Raw genomic sequence first — 22,827 nt, 5'->3', positions numbered from 1 at the left:
TTCATTCTGGATCACAACGTCTTCACCTTCGACAACAAGTTCTTCATCCAGACGCACGGAACAGCCATGGGGACCAAATTCGCACCCCAATACGCCAACATCTTCATGCACAAGTTTGAACAGGACCTACTCACCACACAGGACCTTCAACCGATGTTATACACCAGATACATCGATGACATTTTTTTCCTTTGGACCCACGGCGAAGAATCACTGAAACGACTACACGATGACATCAATAAGTTCCATCCAACCATCAGACTCACCATGGACTACTCTCCAAAATCAGTTGCACTCTTGGACACACTCGTCTCCATCAAGGACAGTCACCTCAGCACGTCGCTTTACCGCAAACCCACGGATAACCTCATGATGCTCCACTTCTCCAGCTTCCACCCTAAACACATTAAAGAAGCCATCCCCGATGGACAAGCGCTCCGTATACACAGGATCCGCTCAGACGAGGAGGAGCATAACAGACATCGACAGACGTTGAAAGATGCCCTCGTACGAACGGGATATGGCACTCGACTCATCGATCGACAGTTCCAACGCGCCACAGCGAAAAACCGGACCGACCTCCTCAGAAGACAAACATGGGACACAACCGACAGAATACCCTTCGTCGTCCAATACTTCCCCGGAGCGGAGAAACTACGCCATCTTCTTCACAGCCTTCAACACATCATTGATGACGATGAATATCTTGCCAAGGTCATCCCCACACCCCCACTACTTGCCTTCAAAACAACCGCGCAACCTCAAACGAACCATTGTTTGCAGCAAACTACCCAGTCTTCAGAACAGTGACCACGACACCACACAACCCTGTCATGGCAATCTCTGCAAGACATGCCAGATCATTGACATGGATACCACTATTACACGTGAGAACACCACCCACCAGGTACGCGGTACATACTCGTGCGACTCGGCCAACGTTGTCTACCTCATACGCTGCAGGAAAGGATGTCCCGAAGCGTGGTACATTGGCGAGACCATGCAGGCGCTGCGACAACGAATGAACGGACATCGCGCAACAATCACCAGGCAGGAATGTTCCCTTCCAGTCGGGGAACACTTCAGCAGTCAAGGGCATTCAGCCTCTGATCTCCGGGTAAGCGTTCTCCAAGGCGGCCTTCAGGACCCGCGACAACGCAGAATCGCCGAGCAGAAACTTATAGCCAAGTTCCGCACACGAGTGCGGCCTCAACCGGGACCTGGGATTCATGTCGCATTACATTCATCCCCCACCATCTGGCCTGCGAAATCCTACCAACTGTCCTGGCTTGGTACAATTCACACCTCTTTAACCTGGGGTTACCCCATCTCTGGATCTGTAAAGATTTAATCACCTGCTAATGCTCGCATTCCAAGCATTGTTTGGCATCTTTGAATTTGTCTATATGTGTTTCTGGAACAGACCTCTGCATTCACCTGAGGAAGGAGCAGCGCTCCGAAAGCTAGTGACATCGAAACAAACCTGTTGGACTTTAACCTGGTGTTGTAAGACTTCGTTCTGTGCTCACCCCAGTCCAACGCCGGCATCTCCACATCATGGTTAATAATAAAGTTAATGTTTAAATTTACAAACCTTGTAACTGTAGTTATTGGGCAGCAGAAAACCTCTGATATGTTAAAATAAAAGTTAATTTCAACTCGATCAAGTGGGGCTGGAATTGACGGTGTAATGGCCCAGCGTGTTGTAACAACACGCAAGGGCGTGAGCGTGCATGCGCGCACACACACACAGATGCAAGGCGTGCACGCACACACACGACACGCGCGCGCACACATATATACACACAGGCACGCACACCCAGATGCACAGGCGCGCCCGTAAACACACACACAGAAGCTACAGAGCTTGCAAGAAAGCGAAAGAGGTAAAAAGGTGAGTGTTACTGACCCCCAGGATGCCGTATCTCTCACACATGGTCCAACCGCAGAGGAAGTCAATCTCAAAATTGTGGTTTAAAATAACAATAACATGCTCTTTGCCAAATTTGTCCACCGTGGCCTGGTCAGTGAAAAGTGTACATTCCGTGCCGGACCACCACTCCAGCAGCAATACCAGCTCTAGAAAGGCAGAGGGAGAAGAGGCCCAGATTAACAAGCACATCAGTAGCACAAACAGCCTAAACCCACATTGACCTCAATGAGTGGCAGGTACTAGGAAGCTCAGAGGAAAGAGGTATCTTGGGGTGCTTGTCCACAGATCCCTGAAGGTGGCAGATCCCTGAAGGTGGAAGGTCCCTGAAGAACAGCTTAATAGGATAGTTAAGAACGCAGATGGGACACGTCTATTCTTTGCCACGACTGATAAAGGTAAGAGCTGAGAGATTATGTTGGAGCTGAACAGGACTTTGGCGAGGCCACAGCTGAAGTACTGTGTTCAGTTCTGGTCACCACACTGTAGGAAGGATGTGACTGCACTAAAGTGGGTTTGCCAGGATGTTACCTGGGGTGGAACATTTTAGTTATGGAGAGAGGCTGGATAAACTCAGATTGTTTTCTTTAGAGCAGAGAGAGAAGGCTGAGAGGGGATCTGATTGAGGTGTATAACATTATGAGGGACATGAACAGGGTAGATAGAAAGCAGCTGTTCCCCTTAGTTCAAGAGTCAATAATAAGAGAATATAATTTGAAGGTGAAAGGCAGGAAGTTTAGAGGGGATTTGAGGAAAATCCTTTTTATCCAGAATGGTGGGGAATCTGGAATGAACTGCCTGGATGGGTAGTTGGGGAAGAAAACCTCACAATCTTTAAAAAGTATTTGGATGAGCGCTTCAAGGCTATGGGCCACGTGCTGGGAGTGCGAGGAGTGTAGATTAGGATTCTAAACTAAAAAAGTTCAAGCTGCAGGCTTGATGGGTCGAAGGGCCTCTTCCATACTGAAAATTCTATCTAGCTGGCCAAACAAATCTCCCTCTACACTGTCCCCATCAAACACTCCCAGGACAGGTACAGCACGGGGTTAGATACAGAGTAAAGCTCCCTCTACACTGTCCCCATCAAACACTCCCAGGACAGGTACAACACGGGGTTAGATACAGAGTAAAGCTCCCTCTACACTGTCCCCATCAAACACTCCCAGGACAGGTACAGCACGGGGTTAGATACAGAGTAAAGCTCCCTCTACACTGTCCCCATCAAACACTCCCAGGACAGGTACAGCACGGGGTTAGATACAGAGTAAAGCTCCCTCTACACTGTCCCCATCAAACACTCCCAGGACAGGTACAGCACGGGGTTAGATACAGAGTAAAGCTCCCTCTACACTGTCCCCATCAAACACTCCCAGGACAGGTACAGCACGGGGTTAGATACAGAGTAAAGCTCCCTCTACACTGTCCCCATCAAACACTCCCAGGACAGGTACAGCACGGGGTTAGATACAGAGTAAAGCTCCCTCTACACTGTCCCCATCAAACACTCCCAGGACAGGTACAGCACGGGGTTAGATACAGAGTAAAGCTCCCTCTACACTGTCCCCATCAAACACTCCCAGGACAGGTACAGCACGGGGTTAGATACAGAGTAAAGCTCCCTCTACACTGTCCCCATCAAACACTCCCAGGACAGGTACAAGGTTAGCATCAGGCTAGATACAGAGTAAAACTCTTTGCAATGTCTTCATGTGATACCCATGTCCACTCAGGAGTAGCTTTCCTTTTAGCAAAGCAGACCCATTTTGTGTTGTATTATGGATAAGCTGGCGATGGTGGTCGAGGGTATTGAAACATGGTGGGAATTGAGCAAAGGTTTTTATTACAGGAATGGATTTACACCTTGGACCATGACAGCATCTCCCAATCCCAATAAATTCTAAACGTATGTTGAGCGCAGTCGGGGCAGGAAGGGGAGCAGATATGAATACTCACGGCTCCACAGAGAGAAAGCCAGCCGACAGTTGAGATGCCGATACAACTGCTTGTTGACGGGCCAGATCGGGAGGGTGCACAGTTGGATGAAGTTGATGAACAAGCCACTGACAACGAACACAAATCCAAGTAAAAGGTGAACGATGAACTGAGTCTTCAGGTAGGCGATCATACTCATGTTTTAATCAGAAACGTTTACAAGGCCCCTCGCTCAGAATAACCGTCCTGGAACAGAGAACAAACCATCAATTGAACCCTCGCATGACAGCACATAGTGACATCATTTCACAGGTGTTTGTGATTTTCATTAATGACTTGGATGAGGGAGTTGAAGGGTGGGTCAGTAAATTTGCAGACGATACGAAGATTGGTGGAGTTGTGGATAGTGAGGAGGGCTGTTGTCGGCTGCAAAGAGACATAGATAGGATGCAGAGCTGGGCTGAGAAGTGGTTGTTCTATGAAGGTGGGGGTACTGAGTCCATCCTCTATTCTCATAGCACAAGGTATTCTGCCAACAATCTTAAAACTGTATCCTCTGATACCATCCCTCCTGCCACTGGGAACACTTTCAGTTGAGGGGTGAAAAGGGAAGGTGGCATGGTAGGGTTAATAGTGGCATGGGGGAGGGGGGGCTGAAGAGAAAGGGAGGGAGAGAGGCTGGTGTGGAGTTGAAAGTGTTTAATGGTCTACATCAGTGTGGAAGGAGGAGGTTTATTACATTCACTCGAATTATTCCGGGGATGAAGGGGTTATCCGGTGGGGAAAGGTTGAGCAGGCTGGGCCTGTATGTACTGGAGTTTGGAAGAATGAGAGGTGATCTTATTGAAAGATCCTCAGGGGGCTCGACAGGGTGGACGCAGAGAGGATGATTCTCCTTGTGGGAGAGACTAGAACCCGGGACACAGTTTAAAATAAGGCATCCCCATTTATGAAGGAGATGAGGAGGAATATTATTCTTTGGAATTCTCTTCCCGGGAGAGCAGTGGAGGCTGGGTATTGAATATACACAAGGCTGAGTTAGGCACAGTTTTGCTCTACAAGAGTTATGGAGGGCCCTGGAGGAAGGTGAAGTCGAAGTTACAATCAGATCAGCCATGATCTTATTGAATGGCTGAGCAGGCTCGAGGGGCCGAATGGATGGACTCCTGCTCCTAATTCGTATGACCATTCCTCTGACTGGAACAACAAACCACCGCCTGAGCAGACAGCTCACATATCTATCTCCACATACCCAGTTGATGATGGGAGTCATCAAGCAGAGTTCTGTGGCAAGATTCTCCGATCCCCCGCCGGGTCGGAGAATCGCCGGGGGCTGGCGTGAATCCCGCCCCCGCCGGTTGCCGAATTCTCCGGCACCGGAGATTCGGCGGAGGTGGGAATCGCGCCGCGCCGGTTGGCGCCCCCCCCCCCCCCCCGCCCCCGCGCGATTCTCCGGCCCGGATGGGCCAAAGTCCCGCTGCTGAAATGCCTGTCCCGCCGGCGTGGATTGAACCACCTACCTTACCGGCGGGACAAGGCGGCGTGGGCGGGCTCCGGGGTCCTGGGGGGGGCGGGCGGGGCGATCTGGCCCCGGGGGGTGCCCCCACAGTGGCCTGGCCCGCGATCGGGGCCCACCGATCCGCAGGCGGGCCAGTGCCGTGGGGGCACTCCTTTCCTTCCGCCTTCGCCACGGTCTCCACCATGGCGGAGGCAGAAGAGACTCCCTCCACAGCGCATGCGCGGGGATGCCGTGAGCGGCCGCTAACGCTCCCGCGCATGCGCCGCCCGGAGATGTCATTTCCGCGCCGGCTGGCGGGGCACCAAAGGCCTTTCCCGCCAGCTGGCGGGGCGGAAATCAGTCCGGCACGGGCCTAACACCTCAAGGTTGGGGCTCGGCCCCCCAAGATGCGGAGGATTCCGCACCTTTGGGGCGGCGCGATGCCCGACTGATTTGCGCCGTTTTTGGCGCTGGTCGGTGGACAGCGCGCCGATACCGGAGAATTTAGCCCCTGAAGTTCACAGTCAGTCAATTCTCGCTGTACAAATAGGACTGCAGGGCTATGAGTTCCCAGGGCCAATGATACTTTCCATAATTGTTTATTCTGCAAAGGATGTTGCTATTTGTTGAGTTCTGTTTAAGGGATCTGGGCAGCAGGTATTTAATAATCTTTATTAGTGTCACAAGCAGGCTTGCATTACACTTGAATGACGTTACTGTGAAAATCCCCTAGTGGCCACGTCCCGGCACCTGTTCAGGTAGACAAGGAGAATTCAGAATGTCCAATTCACCCAAGAAGCACGTCTTTTTTGGGGACTCGTGGGAGGAAACCCACGCAGACACGGGGAGATCGTGCAGACTCCACACAGACAGTGACCTAAGCCGGGAATCGAAACCGGGTCCCTGGCTCTGAGAAGCAACAGTGCTAACCACTGTGTTACCATGCCGCCCCATATTCATACTGATGTAACTGACTCCTTTACATAAACCATAAGCAGGGTATTACAGTGCTGTTTAATACAGAGTCCAGCCCAGCCGAGATCAGAAGAGGCAGGAAACAAGGCACTGATTCCATTTACAGTTCTCATAGATTATTGTGGGATTTTCTTATTTGTTAAGAGTGCAAAGGTCCCTTAGCTCACCCAACTAGACAGAAGTTTTGAAAAGAGGACATTTATATAGAAACAGAATCTAGATGGGTTGAGACAAATAATAATGAGGAATCTGCAGGCCAGCTGATTGTGACAGGTTAAAGACATGGAATAGTAATCATGGTAGATCTGAACGGCTCCAAATAAACTAGCAAGAGGCACTGGAATGTTTTACAGTGTGTTCAAGATATTCGTAGGTTATATGTCGAGAAAATACTTCCACTGTGTGGAGTCCAAAAATAGGAGACATAACTAAAAGATTGTCACTAATAAATCCAATCGGGAATTCGGGAGAAATGTCTTTACCCAGAGAGTGGGGAGAATGTGGAACAGGACCCTGATTGAACAGTGCACTGGAAGCTGGATAAGGACTGAGGGAGAAAGGAATTGAAGCTTCTGCTGCTATAGTGACAGCAATAGGGCGAGAGGAGCCCTTTGGGAGAATAAACAGAGCAGTCGGACTGAATGGCCTGTTTCATTCTCTGTAAAAGTCCACCATCTCTCACAGTTCTCCCAACATTGCCAATCTCATTAAGACGACACTGGGTCACCAAAGATCAAATGACTCTGAAGTTACAGCACAGCAACCCGTCTGTGCCAATGTTTGTGCTCCAGATGACTCTTCCCACCCTCAACCCGATCAACATATTCTTTATGTCTTTCATGTCTGATTTGCGCCGTTTTTGGCGCTGGTCGGCGGACATCGTGGGCAGCACGGTAGCACAGTGGTTAGCACAATTGCTTCACAGCTCCAGGGTCCCAGGTTCGATTCCGGCTTGGGTCACTGTCTGTGCGGAGTCTGCACATCCTCCCCGCGTGTGCGTGGGTTTCCTCCGGGTGCTCCGGTTTCCTCCCACAGTCCAAAGATGTGCAGGTTAGGTGGATTGGCCATGATAAAATTGCCCTTCGTGTCCAAAATTGCCCTTAGTGTTGGGTGGGGTTACTGGGTTATGGGGATAGGGTGGAGGTGTTGACCTTGGGTAGGGTGCTCTTTCCAAGAGCAGGTGCAGACTCGATGGACCGAATGACCTCCTTCTGCACTGTAAATTCTATGATCTATGATATTGATCGAATTTCACCTTTAAAATATCCAAGTTATTTACCTCAATTACTCCTTGTGGTTCGGAGTGTCAAACACCAGCTACCTCTGCATAATTCCTTACTGGATTCATCAACTATCATACATTAAGATTCTGAGTTTTGCTATCCCCACAAGAAAAAACATCATCTTCCAAACCTTTCCTTAATTTTAAAGATCTTAGGTTAGTCCACAACCTTCTTTTGTCTAGAGGAAACAGCAATAGATTAATAGATCAACTTTTCACAGACTAAATTGTTAACTCTGGTTATATATAACCAAAAAGCACCTTTTAATGAAACTGAAAAAAAATTCCACCCACAGCATTCGATCAGGAAGCTAGCCGGGGCCAAATGCTGAGGGCAAGATTTATGAAGACAGGTTGCATAAACAGGTGTACCTTCCCTCGAGTTTAAAAGATTAATGGATAATCTAATACATATGTTTAAGATGATTAAAGGAGATGGAGCGTAATTAGAGAGAAACTATTTTCCTGATAGACCTTAAAATTAGAGCTATTGAGGAATAATGTCAAAAAACTTGCTTCACACAAAGGACGCCAGGCCCGGGGCAACGAGGCGGCAAGTAACATTCGTGCCACACAAGTTCCAGGCAATGACCATCTCCAATAAAGCGGTAATCTAGCCATCCCCAGGAGACTCAATGGCATTACCATCACTGAATCCCCCACTATCAACAGCCTGGGGGAGGGTTACCATCAACCAGAAACTTAACTGGACTAGCTACATAAATACTGCAGTGAGTAACTCACCTCCTGACTCCCCAAAGCCTGTCCACCATCTAAGGCACAAGTCAGGAGTGTGATGGAAACTCTCCACTTGCCTGGATGAGCGCAGCTCCAACAACACTCAGCTCGACATCATCCAGGACAAAGCAGCCCCGCTTGATTGCTCCTCCTTCCACAAACAAACATTCAAACCCTCCACCATTGACGAACAGTGGCAGCAGTGTGTACCATCTACAAGATGCACTGCAGGAACTCATCAAGACCCCTCAGGCAAGAGCAGCATGATGGCACAGTGGTTAGCATTGCTGCCTCATGGTGCCGAGGTCCCAGGTTTGATCCTGGCTCTGGGTCACTGTCCGTGTGGAGTTTGCACATTCTCCCCGTGTCTGCGTGGGTCTCACCCCCACAACCCAAAGATGTGCAGGGTAGGTGGATTGGTCACGCTAAATTGCCCTTAATTGGAAAAAATGAATTGGGTACTCTAAATTTTAAAAAAAAGACATCAGGCGCCACATTCCAAACCCCAGACCACTGCCATCTAGAAGGACAAAAGCAGCAGATACCTGGGAACCCCACCACCTGGAGGTCCCCCTCCCAAGTCACTCCCCACCCTGACTTGGAAATATATCGCTGTTCCTTCACTGTCGCTGGGGCAACATCCTGGAACTCCCTCCCTAACAGCACAGTGGGTGTACCTACACCACATGGATTGTAGCGGTTCAAGATGGCAACTTACCACCACTTTCTCAAGGGGAATTAGGGACGGGCAATAAATGCTGGCCTAACCAGTGGAAGAATAAAAAGGGAGTGGGACTCTCCCCAAAAGCTGTTCAGGGTGGGGACAAATGAAAATTAAACATGGGGGTTGATACATTTTAATTGGGTAAAAGATTCAAGGTTTACAGATGCAAGAACAGTAAAAAAAAAAGAGGCACAGGTCAGCTCAAAATGATGGAACTTTGGTTTGAGTGGGCAGCACGGTAGCACAGTGGTTAGCACTGTTGCTTCACAGCTCCAGAGACCGTGGTTCGATTCCCAGCTTGGGTCACTGTCTGTGCGGAGTCTGCACGTTCTCCCCGTGTGCGCGTGGGTTTCCTCCGGATGCTCCGGTTTCCTCCCACAGTCCAAAGACATGCAGGTTAGGTGAAAAATATTTTTCTGCGAGCAGCTCAACAGATCATTAAGTACATGAAAATAAAATAAAATACAAGAAATAGATAGGGCAACACAAGGTAACTACATAGACACCGGCATCGGATGAAGCATACAGGGTGTAGTGTTAATGAAATCAGTCCATAAGAGGGTCATTTAGGAGTCTGGTGACAGTGGGGAAGAAGCTGTTTTTGAGTCTGTTTGTGCGTGTTCTCAGATTTCTGTATCTCCTGCCCGATGGAAGAAGTTGGAAGAGTGAGTAAGCCGGGTGGGAGGGGTCTTTGATTATACTGCCCGCTTTCCCCAGGCAGCGGGAGGTGTAGATGGAGTCAATGGATGGGAGGGAGGTTTGTGTGATGGACTGGGCGGTGTTCACGACTCTCTGAAGTTTCTAGTGGTCCTGGGCCGAGCAGTTGCCATACCAGGCTGTGATGCAGCCAGATAGGATGCTTTCTATGGTGCATCTGTAAAGGTTGGTAAGGGTTAATGTGGACATGCCGAATTTCCTTAGTTTCCTCAGGAAGTATAGGCGCTGTTGTGCTTTCTTGGTGGTAGTGTCGACGTGGGTGGACCAGGTCAGATTTTTGGAGATGTGTACCCCATGGAATTTGAAACGTAACCATCTCCACCTCGGCCCCGTTGATGCTGACAGGGGTGTGTACAGTACTTTGCTTCCTGAAGTCAATTACCAGCTCTTTAGTTTTGCTGGCATTGAGGGAGAGATTGTTGTCGCTACACCACTCCACTAGGTTCTCTATCTCCCTCCTGTATTCGGACTCATCGTTATTCGACATCCGGCCCACTATGGTCGTATCGTCAGCAAACTTGTAGATGGAGTTGGAACCAGGTTTTGCCACGCAGTCGTGTGTACAGGGAGTAGAGTAGGGGGCTAAGTACGCAGCCTTGCGGGGAGCCGGTGTTGAGGACTATTGTGGAGGAGGTGTTGTTAGCCATGCTAAATTGCCCTTAAGTGTCCAAACAAAAGGTTAGGTGGGGTTATGGGGATAGGCTGGAGGTATGGGCTTGGGTATGGTGCTTTTTCCAAGGGCCGGTGCAGACTCGATGGGCCGAATGGCCTCCTTCTGCACTGTAAATTGTGATTTTATGAGTGGATGAATGGCCTTTCCTGCTCCATGATTGCCACGAGCAGCCAGTCTGTGATCTTCTCACTGCCGAGCTCTGCCATGGCTTCAATGTGCCACGCCCCCTTTCCCCCGCCATGCCCCCCTTTCCCCCGCCAAAGGACAGACACACAGATTGGTTCCGCTGGTCGGGGAACCTAAAATACTGGGTCTCAGGATAAGAGGCCGATCAATTAGGACCGAAATGAGGAGAAATTACTTCACTCAAAGGCTGGTGAATCTTTGGAATTCTCTGCGCCAGAGAGTGGTGAATGTTCCATTGTTGAATATATTTAAGGCTGGAATGACAGAAGTTTGGCATCTCAGGGAGTCAAGGGGTATGGGGAGCAGGCGGGAAAATGGAGATAAAGCTGACAAGTATCTACGATGGTATTGAATAGCACGGCAAGCTCGAGGGGCCGAATGGCTGACTCCTATTTCAGATGCTCGACAGCACATGTGCAGCGAGAATGAGAGGGTGTCACATGACCAGAAACAATAGCTAAAAATATTCTCACTGCCGAAAGCCTCGAAGTATCATTGTGGAGTAATCGTGTGCACACATTTTTACACAGGATTGACAGCCTAAAATAAAGGTTCAATTTTGAAATATGATAAAAATAAAAAAGGATTTGAGAAGCAATAAAGATAATTAACTAACTGGAAACAATCAGGCCCCAGCAGAAAGGACAGCGAGAGAGAGAGGGACAGACAGACTGTTCGTCACTGACACCAAAAGACTTGGTAACTGAGTAAATGAATTATTGCGAGAGCAGCATTTCAAATGGCAGCTCGGGCTGCATCACAACAGGAGAGGGAATACAAACTCGTCACAGTTCAAACAGCCCCTCACTGAATGTTATCAACTGTGAAGTATTGGATACTCAGGAGATGTGTCCGGTTTCAACAGAAAGCAAATGCCAAACTTGTGTTTTAATTGGTTATCTCTACAGCAAGTTACATTTTCTGCATTGCTGTGTGTCTAGGGTTTAAATAAGAAACGGACTGTACAAAACAGTCAGAGTGTTGCTAAGGAACAGGAGACTTGGCTCCCCACAATGAAGCATTGTGCCTGGCGCCATCAGCAAATCCTTCCTGAATAAACATTTTCACCAACTATCAGCTGGAACAGAACCTGTAACAAGCTGAGGGGGATCAACATCGATTCTTCTTCATACAGTGGGCAGATTTCAACTCTGGGTCCCAATTTAAACCCCAATCCAGAAACCTGACCATAGGGAGGGTGCCACTGTCCAAAGGCCCTGCCCGAGCGAGGGCGGCCCTGCCCGTGCGGCCCGGACTGAGGGAGGGCAGCACTGTCCAGGGGTCCGGACTGAGGGAGGGCCGCACTGTCCAGGGGTCTGGACTGAGGGAGGGCCGCACTGTCCGAGTAACCCAGACTGAGGGAGGGCCTCACTGTCAGAGGGTCAATACGGAGAGAGTGCTGTCCTGTCCGAGTGTCAATATGGAGGGAGTTCCTCACTGTCGGTGGGTCTGACGTTTGGACACAATGTGTAACAGAGGCCCTGTTAGGTGCTCCTATTGGGTACTGGGCCACTGTTCGCACAGCTGGGTGTCTGCCCCAGTTTCATACACCAATGCTTAACCCTCCCCGCACATCACAGAAGTTTTGGTCATTTTCACAAAAGTGTTTGTGGGAGCTGGCCACGTACAATTTAGCCGCTTCATTTCCTGTAAAACAACAGTTACCACACTTCCCAACTACTCTATTGGCTGTCCAGGGTTTTGATACATCCTGATGTCATGAAAGATGCTACCAAAATGCAAATGTTTTCTTGGTTAGACTGCACACTGAGAATCTGGTGAGGACAAGGTCAGAAACATTCTATCCAAGGGGAAAGAACGACATGATTTCAGCAAAAGGATCCATCCTAACCCTATCCTGCACTTGACAACCCCACACCCAAGCCTGGGCCACACAGCTCAGAACAAAACAAGTTCAGGGCAATATTCCTCGAGCCTGCTCTGCCTGTTAAACCCCTTTGGACTCTGCCGTGAATGAGATCACCTCTCAAGTTTCTAAACTCCAGAGACCATCAGCTTCATTTACTCCCCCTCCCATCTCGGTGACCAGAATTACAACTGAGGCAGTGGAAGGGAACCCATCTTCCATTCCTCATGTGGGACACAATTGAAAACATTCCGAAATATCAACGTTTTAATTCTTCAGTGCCACAAACCCAACAGAGGAAGTGACAGGTCACACAGACTGAAACCAGAATTTAGAATAACAGCTCCGACCGTTCTCACAGATCAGAGAGGACAACATGTCAAAAAAAACAAAAAGACAGCCAAGTCGCAGAGCATCACCCAGTCACAGGAGCCAACACCGGCCATTCACTGCCAGTCTGGGAAACTAGGGGAATTGTGCTTCAGCACGGGCGTGAGTCCCTGGTCCCAGCACCCACACACCCATTTGACAGGCTGTGCGCAGGGGCTGCTGCATTGTCCCATTCAGCCCTCATCCCCACTCTCACAGCAGCTAGCTCCATCCAGGGGCATGTTCCACACCACCAACCATACACATTCAGCGGATCCAGGAGCCAGAATTGCACAGGAAACTCTGCATCAGCTCACCCGGAACACACAAATATAAACAAAATGCTGATGATGCTGGAAATTTGAACAGCAAACTCTGGACAAACTCAGCAGGTCTGGCATCACCTGTGGACAGAGAACAGTTCACATTTCGAGTCTGTATGATTTCTGCAGAGCTCGGAAACGTTAACTCGGTTTCCCTCTTCACAGATGCTGCCAGACCTGCTGAGTTTATCCAGAGCTTTCTGTTTTTATATCACTGCACCTTGCAGCGCTATCCCCATCCCAACAATGTCCCACATATCAGCAGCTCCCGGTCCTCCCGAATGTGACACATTCACCACTCCTACATCATAGTTTCTGTCCCCAACAAGTGATCAAGTTTGGAGATGACATCAAGGGGGGGCAGGGGGCAAAAACCAGATGAATCCTAAATAACCTGTACATTTGGCCTGATGGGAAAATGGTCGCATGAACAATGGGACAGGAATGAAGCTGGAGAACTAGATTAGACAGCAAAGAACACAATGAGAAATAGGACCATGAGTACGCAACATGCTCTCAGACCTGCTCCTTCATTCAATAATTCAACATTGCTGTGGGTCAAGTCGCCTAGAGGTCGGACCAGATAAGGAGGGTAGGATTCCTCCCAAAAGGATATAAATTAACTAGATGGGTTTTTACGTTAATCCAGGATTTTAGTGATCACCATGACAAAGACCAGCTTTCTCTTCCACATAGAGAACAAAGAATAATACCGTGCAGGAACAGGCCCTTCGGCCCTTCAATCCTGTACCGGTCATGATACCACCCTTGGCCAAAACCCTCAGCACTTCCTTGTGCCGTATCCCTCTATACCCGTCCTATCCATGTGTTTGTCAAGATGCCTTTTGAACACCGTTAATGTATCTGCTTCCACAACCTCCCCTGGCAACGCGTTCCAGGCACTCACCACCCTCTGCGTAAAAAACCTGCCTCGCACATCTCCTCTAAACTTTGCCCCATGACCTTAAACCTCTGCCCCCTGGTGACTGACCCCTTCACCCTGAGAAAGAGTGCCTGTCCATCCACTCTGTCCATGCCCCTCGTAATCTTGTAGACCTCTATCAGGTCACCCCTCAACCTCTGTCTTTCTAATGAAACCAGTCCGAGTCTATTCCGCCTCTCCGCATCGCTAACACCCTCCAGACCAGGCAACATCCTCCCCTGCACCCTCTCCAATGCCTCCACATCCTTCTGTGCGCAATATTCCCAGTCCGGCCTTACCAAGGTTCTATACAACTGTAGCGTGACTTGCCAGTTTTTATATTCGATGCCCCGTCCAACGAAGGCAAGCATTCCGTATGTTTTCTTGACTACATTGTCCACTTGTGTTGCCACCTTCAAAGATCTGTGGACAAACACGCCCAGATCTCGGACTTTCTATATTCCTACATTAAATGAACAGAATTTAAACTTCCCAGCTACTATAGTGGGATTTCAACTTTTGTCCCCAGATCACTAGTCTAGGCTGCTGGATTACGTAATCTCTGTGATGCTACTGTACCTGTAGAATATTTGTGGAGGATTAAAATTAATACAGTACTAGAAACAGGGTATTCAGGGCAGCTAGTTTGTGTGGGGGTTTGTACCACATCTAATAACTAACCTTTCTTTACCGATGATCTCAGCTATCTCATTTTTTGCCAATTTTCTATTGGTTCAGTTGTTTGACCAGGTTCCTGAACCATGTGGTCCCCTATTGAAGGCGTTTGAAAATCAATGCATGACATCTGGTGTATTAGTTAGATCAGCTCCATCATTCTATCAGATTAAACAGGACTTAACATTTCAGGATCAAGCTGAATTTTTGAAATGATATTTTCTGTCTTTAGATGTTGTTCAATCAGGTCTTATCCTACAAATTCCTTTCCTTTCACAAACATGATGCTCAACTATAGTTCCCAGATTTTGTTCCATCTCCATTGTTGTACAGGAACAGCCTCCGCCTAACTCCGCTGCTCCAAGGAGAAAAATCCCAGCTTCTCCAGTCTCTCCACACTGACTGAAATTCCTCATCCCATTCCCATAAACCTTCCAAAGGCTTTGACATCCTTCCTGAAGTGTGGTCTCGAAGCTAGACCAGCATTTTAGAAAAGGTTTTGGGGCTGTTGACTGGACAGTTGGCTGGACAGCTGCTTTGTGATGCAGAGCGAGGCCAGCAGCGTGGGTTCCATTCCCGTACCAGCTGGTTTGTGATGCAGAGCGAGGCCAGCAGCGTGGGTTCCATTCCCGTACCAGCTGAGGTTATTCATGAAGGCCCCGCCCTCTCACCCCTGCCCCTCGCCTGAGGTGTGGGTGACCCTCAGGTTAAATCACCACCAGTCAGCTCTCTCTTAAAAGGGGAGAACAGCCTGTGGTCCTTGGGGGTCTGTGGTGACTTTCAAAACAGGTTTACCATTACATCCTTACTTTTGCTGTCAGTGCATTTATTTAAAAAGTGAACGCTTCTCTATATCTTTTTAACCACTTTTGCAACTTGTCCTGCCACCTTCATGACTATTTCTTTACCCTCTTTCAAATGATTCCTTTTAGTTTAGGAATGAGTCTCCTCATTCTACCTGTCAACGTCCATCACTTCACTCAGTCTTCAACACAGTCGCAACGGTGTTTAAGCTCCACGATTCTGAGACATTTAATCTTCTATATGCCTCCCATTTTAACAGCCTATACCCTCCAGAAGTCTGTTACTATCAGTCTTGGTGCTTACCATACTTCCAAGTCATGTACCATTTGCAAAATTTTAAATTAGAACCTGTTTTAGCCAAGTTCAGGTTATTAACACAAGTCAACGTGAGAGATAGTCCAAAAACAGTTTATCCCACTACTCTCTCATTTCTGTCCCCGAGCTCATTTCATATCCATGCTTTGTACTGGAAAAACTCTCTCATTCCATCTCACCGGTCTTTGACCCAACCACAGAGCTCGCTTTTATTCTTGTCCCAGAGCCCTTGCTCACAACCTTTTACATCTCAGTTTTTGCCAGTTCCGATGAAAGGTCACAGACGTGAAACTTTCTTGCCACAGATGCTGAATAACGTGCCGGGTATTTCCAGCATTTTGCTTTTATTGCCTTTAACAAATCTATTTATTAACCCACAGTATTCCAAGCAGCAATTAATTGTGGTCCAGACTATTATCACAAAAAGAATTCCCATGACTGATGTTAGGCTGTCTCGAGCATGGATTGTAACATTCTTGCACAATCAATCAATTTGAGTAGCCGGCAATACTGATGGTGAGCTGGTTACCAAGCAATGCTGAACCTCAGAGACTGCACAGAACAGCCTCTCCACTTGTGGAAGGACTTCAGACAGAACATCTGCCGGCAGCAGAGAGGAACTATGAGCACTGCACACCCAGTGGTCACACTTTGAGAAAGCTCGGACTACTTGCTACTACTGATCTAGGCTAGCCATGATCTGACTGAATAGCAAAACAGTCTTCAGTGGCTAAACGGCCTCCTCCTGTTCTAATGAGATTTGTACCAGACTGTTCTGGGTACCAGAAGGTGACCACAGTTCACAGCAAGGTCAGACCAGGTCCGGGACCCACACTGTCTCTAAGCACTCACAAACCGAAGGGTCAGATACAGAGCATGACAAAACACAGACTGCAGGAAATAAAGATCAGTTGCCCGAGGATGACCACACAAACAGAGAAAGATCATATTGCTGTTCAGAATACATACTCCACTGCTTCTGCATAGTTACCTGTTCTATTTAAAAACTACCGGCTGGAAAATGCAGCAGGAGAGCACAATCTAATGTTAGTAAGCTCACTGAAGCCATACATACAATGACCAAAATCCTACAATGTAAGTGGCTGTTCGAAGCTTGCTAACACCGATATCACAATACCGGAGCAGCCAGTGTTACTGATCCTCAACTAGTCAGTCCTCCTGTCTCCGGGCAGCATGCGATAGGATCTTGCTGCACTATACATGGACCAGATACACAGTCCTGTGCCTCGGCAGAGCCCCCCCAGCCTCGGCAGAGCCCCCCGGACAGCCGCCCCCCCCACCCCCCGGGCCTCGGCAGAGCATCCCCCCCCCCACCACCCCGCAACTGGTCTCTGCTGTTCTCCTGTCCTCAATGGCTCACGCTAGGTATGACAAGAAACACCTCTAGCTGTGACAGAGTGGCTGGGCCAGCTGTCACTGGAGAAGGCATGGCGGAGTGAGACACACAAAAAAGGGCATTGATCAGAAATCACTCAATAGCAGATTTATTGAGGTAGAGAAGCAGATAAACATCAAGTCAACAACAGTTGATGCTGAGCTAGCTGACACAGGTCAGGAAGGGTCTAGATAAACATCTCTACTCCACCTAGTCACTGGAACGATGCATGGCAGCATCTCAGACACCAAAAGGGAACTGTGAAACCTCCACTCCTGGACAGGCAAAAACGTGACTTGCTGATACCTGCGCAGGCTGTAAACACACCTTTCTCACCCCCACTGAAGCAGTTGTTACTTACAGCCTGACCAGGATAGCCCAGCAGACAGTAACAGCAGCTAACCAGAAGCTGACAAACTGGCCCATGTTCTTGTTCTCTAATCTCCCATTTTCAGCCTCGGTAGATTATTGTGAGGTCCCAGTCTCAAGGGTGAAACACCAGTCAAGGGCACACTGCTGACGTGTTAGTAAGGAGCCATGAAGTCATTCTGATGTCAGGACATGTCAGCAGGAGGAGGTCAGGGTTCCTCATCTGCTGAAGGACATGTAAACAGGGATTGTCCACATCCCTGGGGACGCTACTCATTCACACACCAACAATATTCCTGACGAAAACAACAGCTACAGTGCAATTTCAGATGACCAACCTGCAACACTCGGCTATCAGGCAGAAAGTTCACCCACAGTGACAGCTACATAAAAACGACCTTTGTACAAGGACAAGGGAATTATTCCAGAGCTAATGACAAACACTGTACTTGCACCAATCAGCTGATCACCTCAGCCCACTCATACTGAGGTCAAAGAACAAACAGCAGGGTGAAATAGTCCATTGTCACACTGCCACATCAGCTGCACTCCATGCCAAATAAAACAATCCAAACTTCAGCGCCCAATGCGCTGAAATCCTGAGCAACTCACCGACAACTGTTTCATTTCGGAGGGGATTCAGACGACACAGAACATAGTTCACTGCATCACATTTTCTTTAGAGAGTAAACTCACAGGTCATTATAGCAACATATCCTGGCAAGGGGCCGCACCAGTACTGTACCCCAGAATTATACAGTGACAGACCCGTCCCCCCCAGTACTGTACCCCAGTGTAATACAGTGACAGACCCGTCCCCACCAGTACTGTACCCCAGTGTTATACAGTGACAGACCCGTCCCCACCAGTACTGTACCCCAGTGTTATACAGTGACAGACCCGTCCCCACCAGTACTGTACCCCAGTGTTATACAGTGACAGACCCGTCCCCACCAGTACTGTACCCCAGTGTTATACAGTGACAGACCCGTCCCCACCAGTACTGTACCCCATTGGTATACATTGACAGACCCGTCCCCACCAGTACTGTACCCAGTGTTATACAGTGACAGACCCGTCCCCACCAGTTCTGTACCCAGTGTTATGCAGTGACAGACCCGTCCCCACCAGTACTGTATCCCAGTGTCACAGTGACAGACCCGTCCCCATCAGTACTGTACTCCAGTGTTATACAGTGACAGACCCGTCTCCACCAGTACTGTACCCCAGTGTTATACAGTGACAGACCCGTCCCCACCAGTACTGTACCCCAGTGTTATACAGAGACAGACCCGTCCCCACCAGTACTGTATCCCAGTGTTAGACAGTGACAGACCCGTCCCCACCAGTACTGTACCCCAGTGTTATACAGTGACAGGCTCGTCCTCACCAGTACTGTACGCATGTGCTATACAGTGACAGACCCGTCCCCACCAGTACTGTACCCCAGTGTTATACAGTGACAGACCTGTCCCCACCAGTACTGTACCCCAGTGTTATACAGAGACAGACCTGCCCCCACCAGTACTGTACCCCAGTGTTATACAGTGACAGACGCGTCCCCACCAGTACTGTACCCCATTGGTATACAGTGACAGACCCGTCCCCACCAGTACTGTACCCCAGTGTTATAGTGACAGACGTGTCCCCACCAGTACTGTACCACAGTGTTATACAGTGACAGACCCGTCCCCACCAGTACTGTACCCCAGTGTAATACAGTGACAGACCCGTCCCCACCAGTACTGTATCCCAGTGTCACAGTGACAGACCCGTCCCCATCAGTACTGTACTCCAGTGTTATACAGTGACAGACCCGTCCCCACCAGTACTGTACCCCAGTGTTATACAGAGACAGACCCGTCCCCACCAGTACTGTATCCCAGTGTTAGACAGTGACAGACCCGTCCCCACCAGTACTGTACCCCAGTGTTATACAGTGACAGGCTCGTCCTCACCAGTACTGTACGCATGTGCTATACAGTGACAGACCCGTCCCCACCAGTACTGTACCACAGTGTTATACAGTGACAGACCCGTCCCCACCAGTACTGTACCCCAGTGTAATACAGTGACAGACCCGTCCCCACCAGTACTGTACCCCCAGTGTAATAGTGACAGACCCATCCCCACCAGAACTGTGCACCCAGTGCTATACAGTGACAGACGCACCCCGAACAGTCCTGTACCCCAGTTATACAGTGACAGACCCATCCCCCCCCAGTACTGTACCCCAGTGTTATACAGTGACAGACCCGTCCTCACCAGTATTGTACCCCAGTGTTATACAGAGACAGGCCCGTCCCCACCAGTACTGTACCCCAGTGTTATACAGTGACAGACCCGTCCCCACCAGTACTGTGCCCCAGTGCTATACAGTGACAGACCCGTCCCCACCAGTACTGTACCCCAGTGCAATACAGCGACAGACCCGTCCCCACGAGTACTGTACCCCAGTGTAATACAGTGACAGACCCGTCCCCACCAGTACTGTACCCCCAGTGTAAAAGTGACAGACCCATCCCCACCAGTACTGTACCCCAGTTATACAGTGACAGACCCATTCCCCCCCCCCCAGTACTGTACCCCAGTGTTATACAGTGACAGACCCGTCCTCACCAGTATTGTACCCCAGTGTTATACAGAGACAGGCCCGTCCCCACCAGTACTGTACCCCAGTGTTACACAGTGACAGACCCGTCCCCACTAGTACTGTACCCGTGTTATACAGTGACAGACCCGTCCCCACGAGTCCTGTACCCCAGTGTTATACACCGATAGACCCGTCCCCACCACTACTGTACCCCAGTGTAATACAGTGACAGACCCGTCCCCACCAATACTGTACCCCAGTGTTATACAGTGACAGGCCCGTCCCCACCAGTACTGTACCCCCAGTGCTATACAGTGACAGACCCACCCCCCCAGTACTGTACCCAAGTGTTATACAGTGACAGACTCGTCCTCACCAGTACTGTACGCAAGTGCTATACAGTGACAGACCCGTCCCCTCCAGTACTGTACCCCAGTGTTATAGTGACAGACCCGTCCCCACCAGTCCGGTACCCCAGTGTTATGCACCGATAGACCCGTCCCCACCAGTACTGTACCCCAGTGTTATATAGTGACAGACCCGTCCCCACCAGTACTGTACCCACGTTATACAGTGACAGACCCGTCCCCACCAGTCCGGTACCCCAGTGTTATACACCGATAGACCCGTCCCCACCAGTACTGTACCCCAGTGTTATACAGTGACAGACCCGTCCCTACCAGTACTGTACCCCAGTGTTATACAGTGACAGACCCTTCCCCCCCCAGTACTGTACCCTAGTGTTATACAGTGACAGACCCGTCCCCACCAGTGCTGTATCCCAGTGTTATACAGGGACAGACCCGACCCCACCAGTACTGTACCGCAGTGTTATACAGTGACAGACCCGTCCCCACCAGTACTGTACCCCAGTTATACAGTGACAGACCCGTCCCCACCAGTACTGTACCCCAGTGTTATACAGTGACAGAACCATCCCCACCAGTACTGTACCCCCAGTGCTATACAGTGATAGACCCATCCCCACCAGTACTGTACCCCAGTGTTATACAGCGACAGACCCGTCCCCACCAGGACTGTACCCCAGTGTTATGCAGTTACAGACCCGTCCCCACCAGTACTGTACCCCAGTGTTATACAGTGACAGACCTGTCCCCACCAGTACTGTACCCCAGTGTTATACAGTGATAGACCCATCCCCACCAGTACTGTACCCCAGTTATACAGTGACAGACCCACCCCCCCAGTACTGTACCCCAGTGTTATACAGTGACAGACTCGTCCCCACCAGTACTGTACCCCAGTGTTATACAGTGACAGACCCGTCCCTACCAGTACTGTACTCCAGTGTTATACAGTGACAGACCCGTCCCCCCGGGTACTGTACCCCAGTGTTATACAGTGACAGACCCTTCCCCCCCCAGTACTGTACCCTAGTGTTATACAGTGACAGACCCGTCCCCACCAGTGCTGTATCCCAGTGTTATACAGGGACAGACCCGTCCCCACCAGTACTGTACCGCAGTGTTATACAGTGACAGACCCGTCCCCACCAGTACTGTACCCCAGTTATACAGTGACAGACCCGTCCCCACCAGTACTGTATCCCAGTGCTATACAGCGACAGACTCGTCCCCACCAGTATTGTACCCCAGTGTTATACAGCGACAGACCCGTCCGCACCAGTACTGTACCCCAGTGTAATACAGTGACAGACCCGTCCCCACCAATAATGTACCCCAGTGTTATACAGTGACAGGCCCGTCCCCACCAGTACTGTACCCTCGGTTTGATAGTGACAGACCCATCCCCACCAGTACTGTACCCCAGTTATACAGTGACAGACCCACCCCCCCAGTACTGTACCCCAGTGTTATACAGTGACAGACTCGTTCCCACCAGTACTGTACCCCAGTGTTACACAGTGACAGACCCGTCCCCACCAGTACTGTACCCCAGTGTTATACAGTGACAGACCCATCCCCACCAGTACTGTACCCCAGTGTAATACAGTGACAGACCCGTCCCCACCAGTACTGTACCCCCAGTGTAATAGTGACAGACCCATCCCCACCAGTACTGTACACCCAGTGCTATACAGTGACAGACCCACCCCCAACAGTCCTGTACCCCAGTTATACAGTGACAGACCCATCCCCCCCCAGTACTGTACCCCAGTGTTATACAGTGACAGACCCGTCCTCACCAGTGTTATACAGAGACAGGCCCGTCCCCACCAGTACTGTACCCCAGTGTTACACAGTGACAGACCCGTCCCCACTAGTACTGTACCCGTGTTATACAGTGACAGACCCGTCCCCACCAGTCCTGTACCCCAGTGTTATACACGATAGACCCGTCCCCACCAGTACTGTACCCCAGTGTTATACAGTGACAGGCCCGTCCCCACCAGTACTGTACCCTCGGTTTGATAGTGACAGACCCGTCCCCACCAGTACTGTACCCCCAGTGCTATACAGTGATAGACCCATCCCGACCAGTACTGTACCCGAGTGATACAGTGACAGACCCACCCCCCCCAGTACTGTACCCCAGTGTAATACAGTGACAGACTCGT

At 49.7% G+C, this 22,827-nt stretch overlaps 2 protein-coding genes across 4 annotated transcripts in view; one reads left to right on the top strand and one right to left on the bottom strand.

The window, feature by feature from the left end:
- Positions 1-22,827, top strand: part of LOC140427619 (ribosomal RNA processing protein 1 homolog B-like) — a 944,136-nt gene that overhangs the window by 491,517 nt on the left and 429,792 nt on the right. The window lies entirely within an intron of this gene.
- The window catches only part of LOC140427613 (1-acyl-sn-glycerol-3-phosphate acyltransferase gamma-like), an 89,102-nt gene that overhangs the window by 25,287 nt on the left and 40,988 nt on the right, over positions 1-22,827 (bottom strand). For 2 of the 3 annotated variants that reach the window (XM_072513023.1, XM_072513024.1), the window contains exons 2-3: positions 3,884-4,108; positions 1,910-2,079 (exon numbers count right to left, since the gene is read on the bottom strand). In XM_072513023.1, coding sequence (XP_072369124.1) covers positions 1,910-2,079; positions 3,884-4,061 — 348 coding nt within the window. In that variant the 5' untranslated portion in view covers positions 4,062-4,108. Of the gene's footprint in view, positions 1-1,909; positions 2,080-3,883; positions 4,109-18,033; positions 18,053-22,827 lie in introns of those variants that run through there. The other variant, XM_072513025.1, reaches the window with a different exon arrangement.

The sequence above is a fragment of the Scyliorhinus torazame genome, chromosome 8 (assembly GCF_047496885.1).
Source record: "Scyliorhinus torazame isolate Kashiwa2021f chromosome 8, sScyTor2.1, whole genome shotgun sequence".
NCBI classification, from domain to species: domain Eukaryota; kingdom Metazoa; phylum Chordata; class Chondrichthyes; order Carcharhiniformes; family Scyliorhinidae; genus Scyliorhinus; species Scyliorhinus torazame.
Note: the sequence above shows the minus strand (reverse complement) of the source record. Positions and strands in the feature narration are given on the sequence as shown.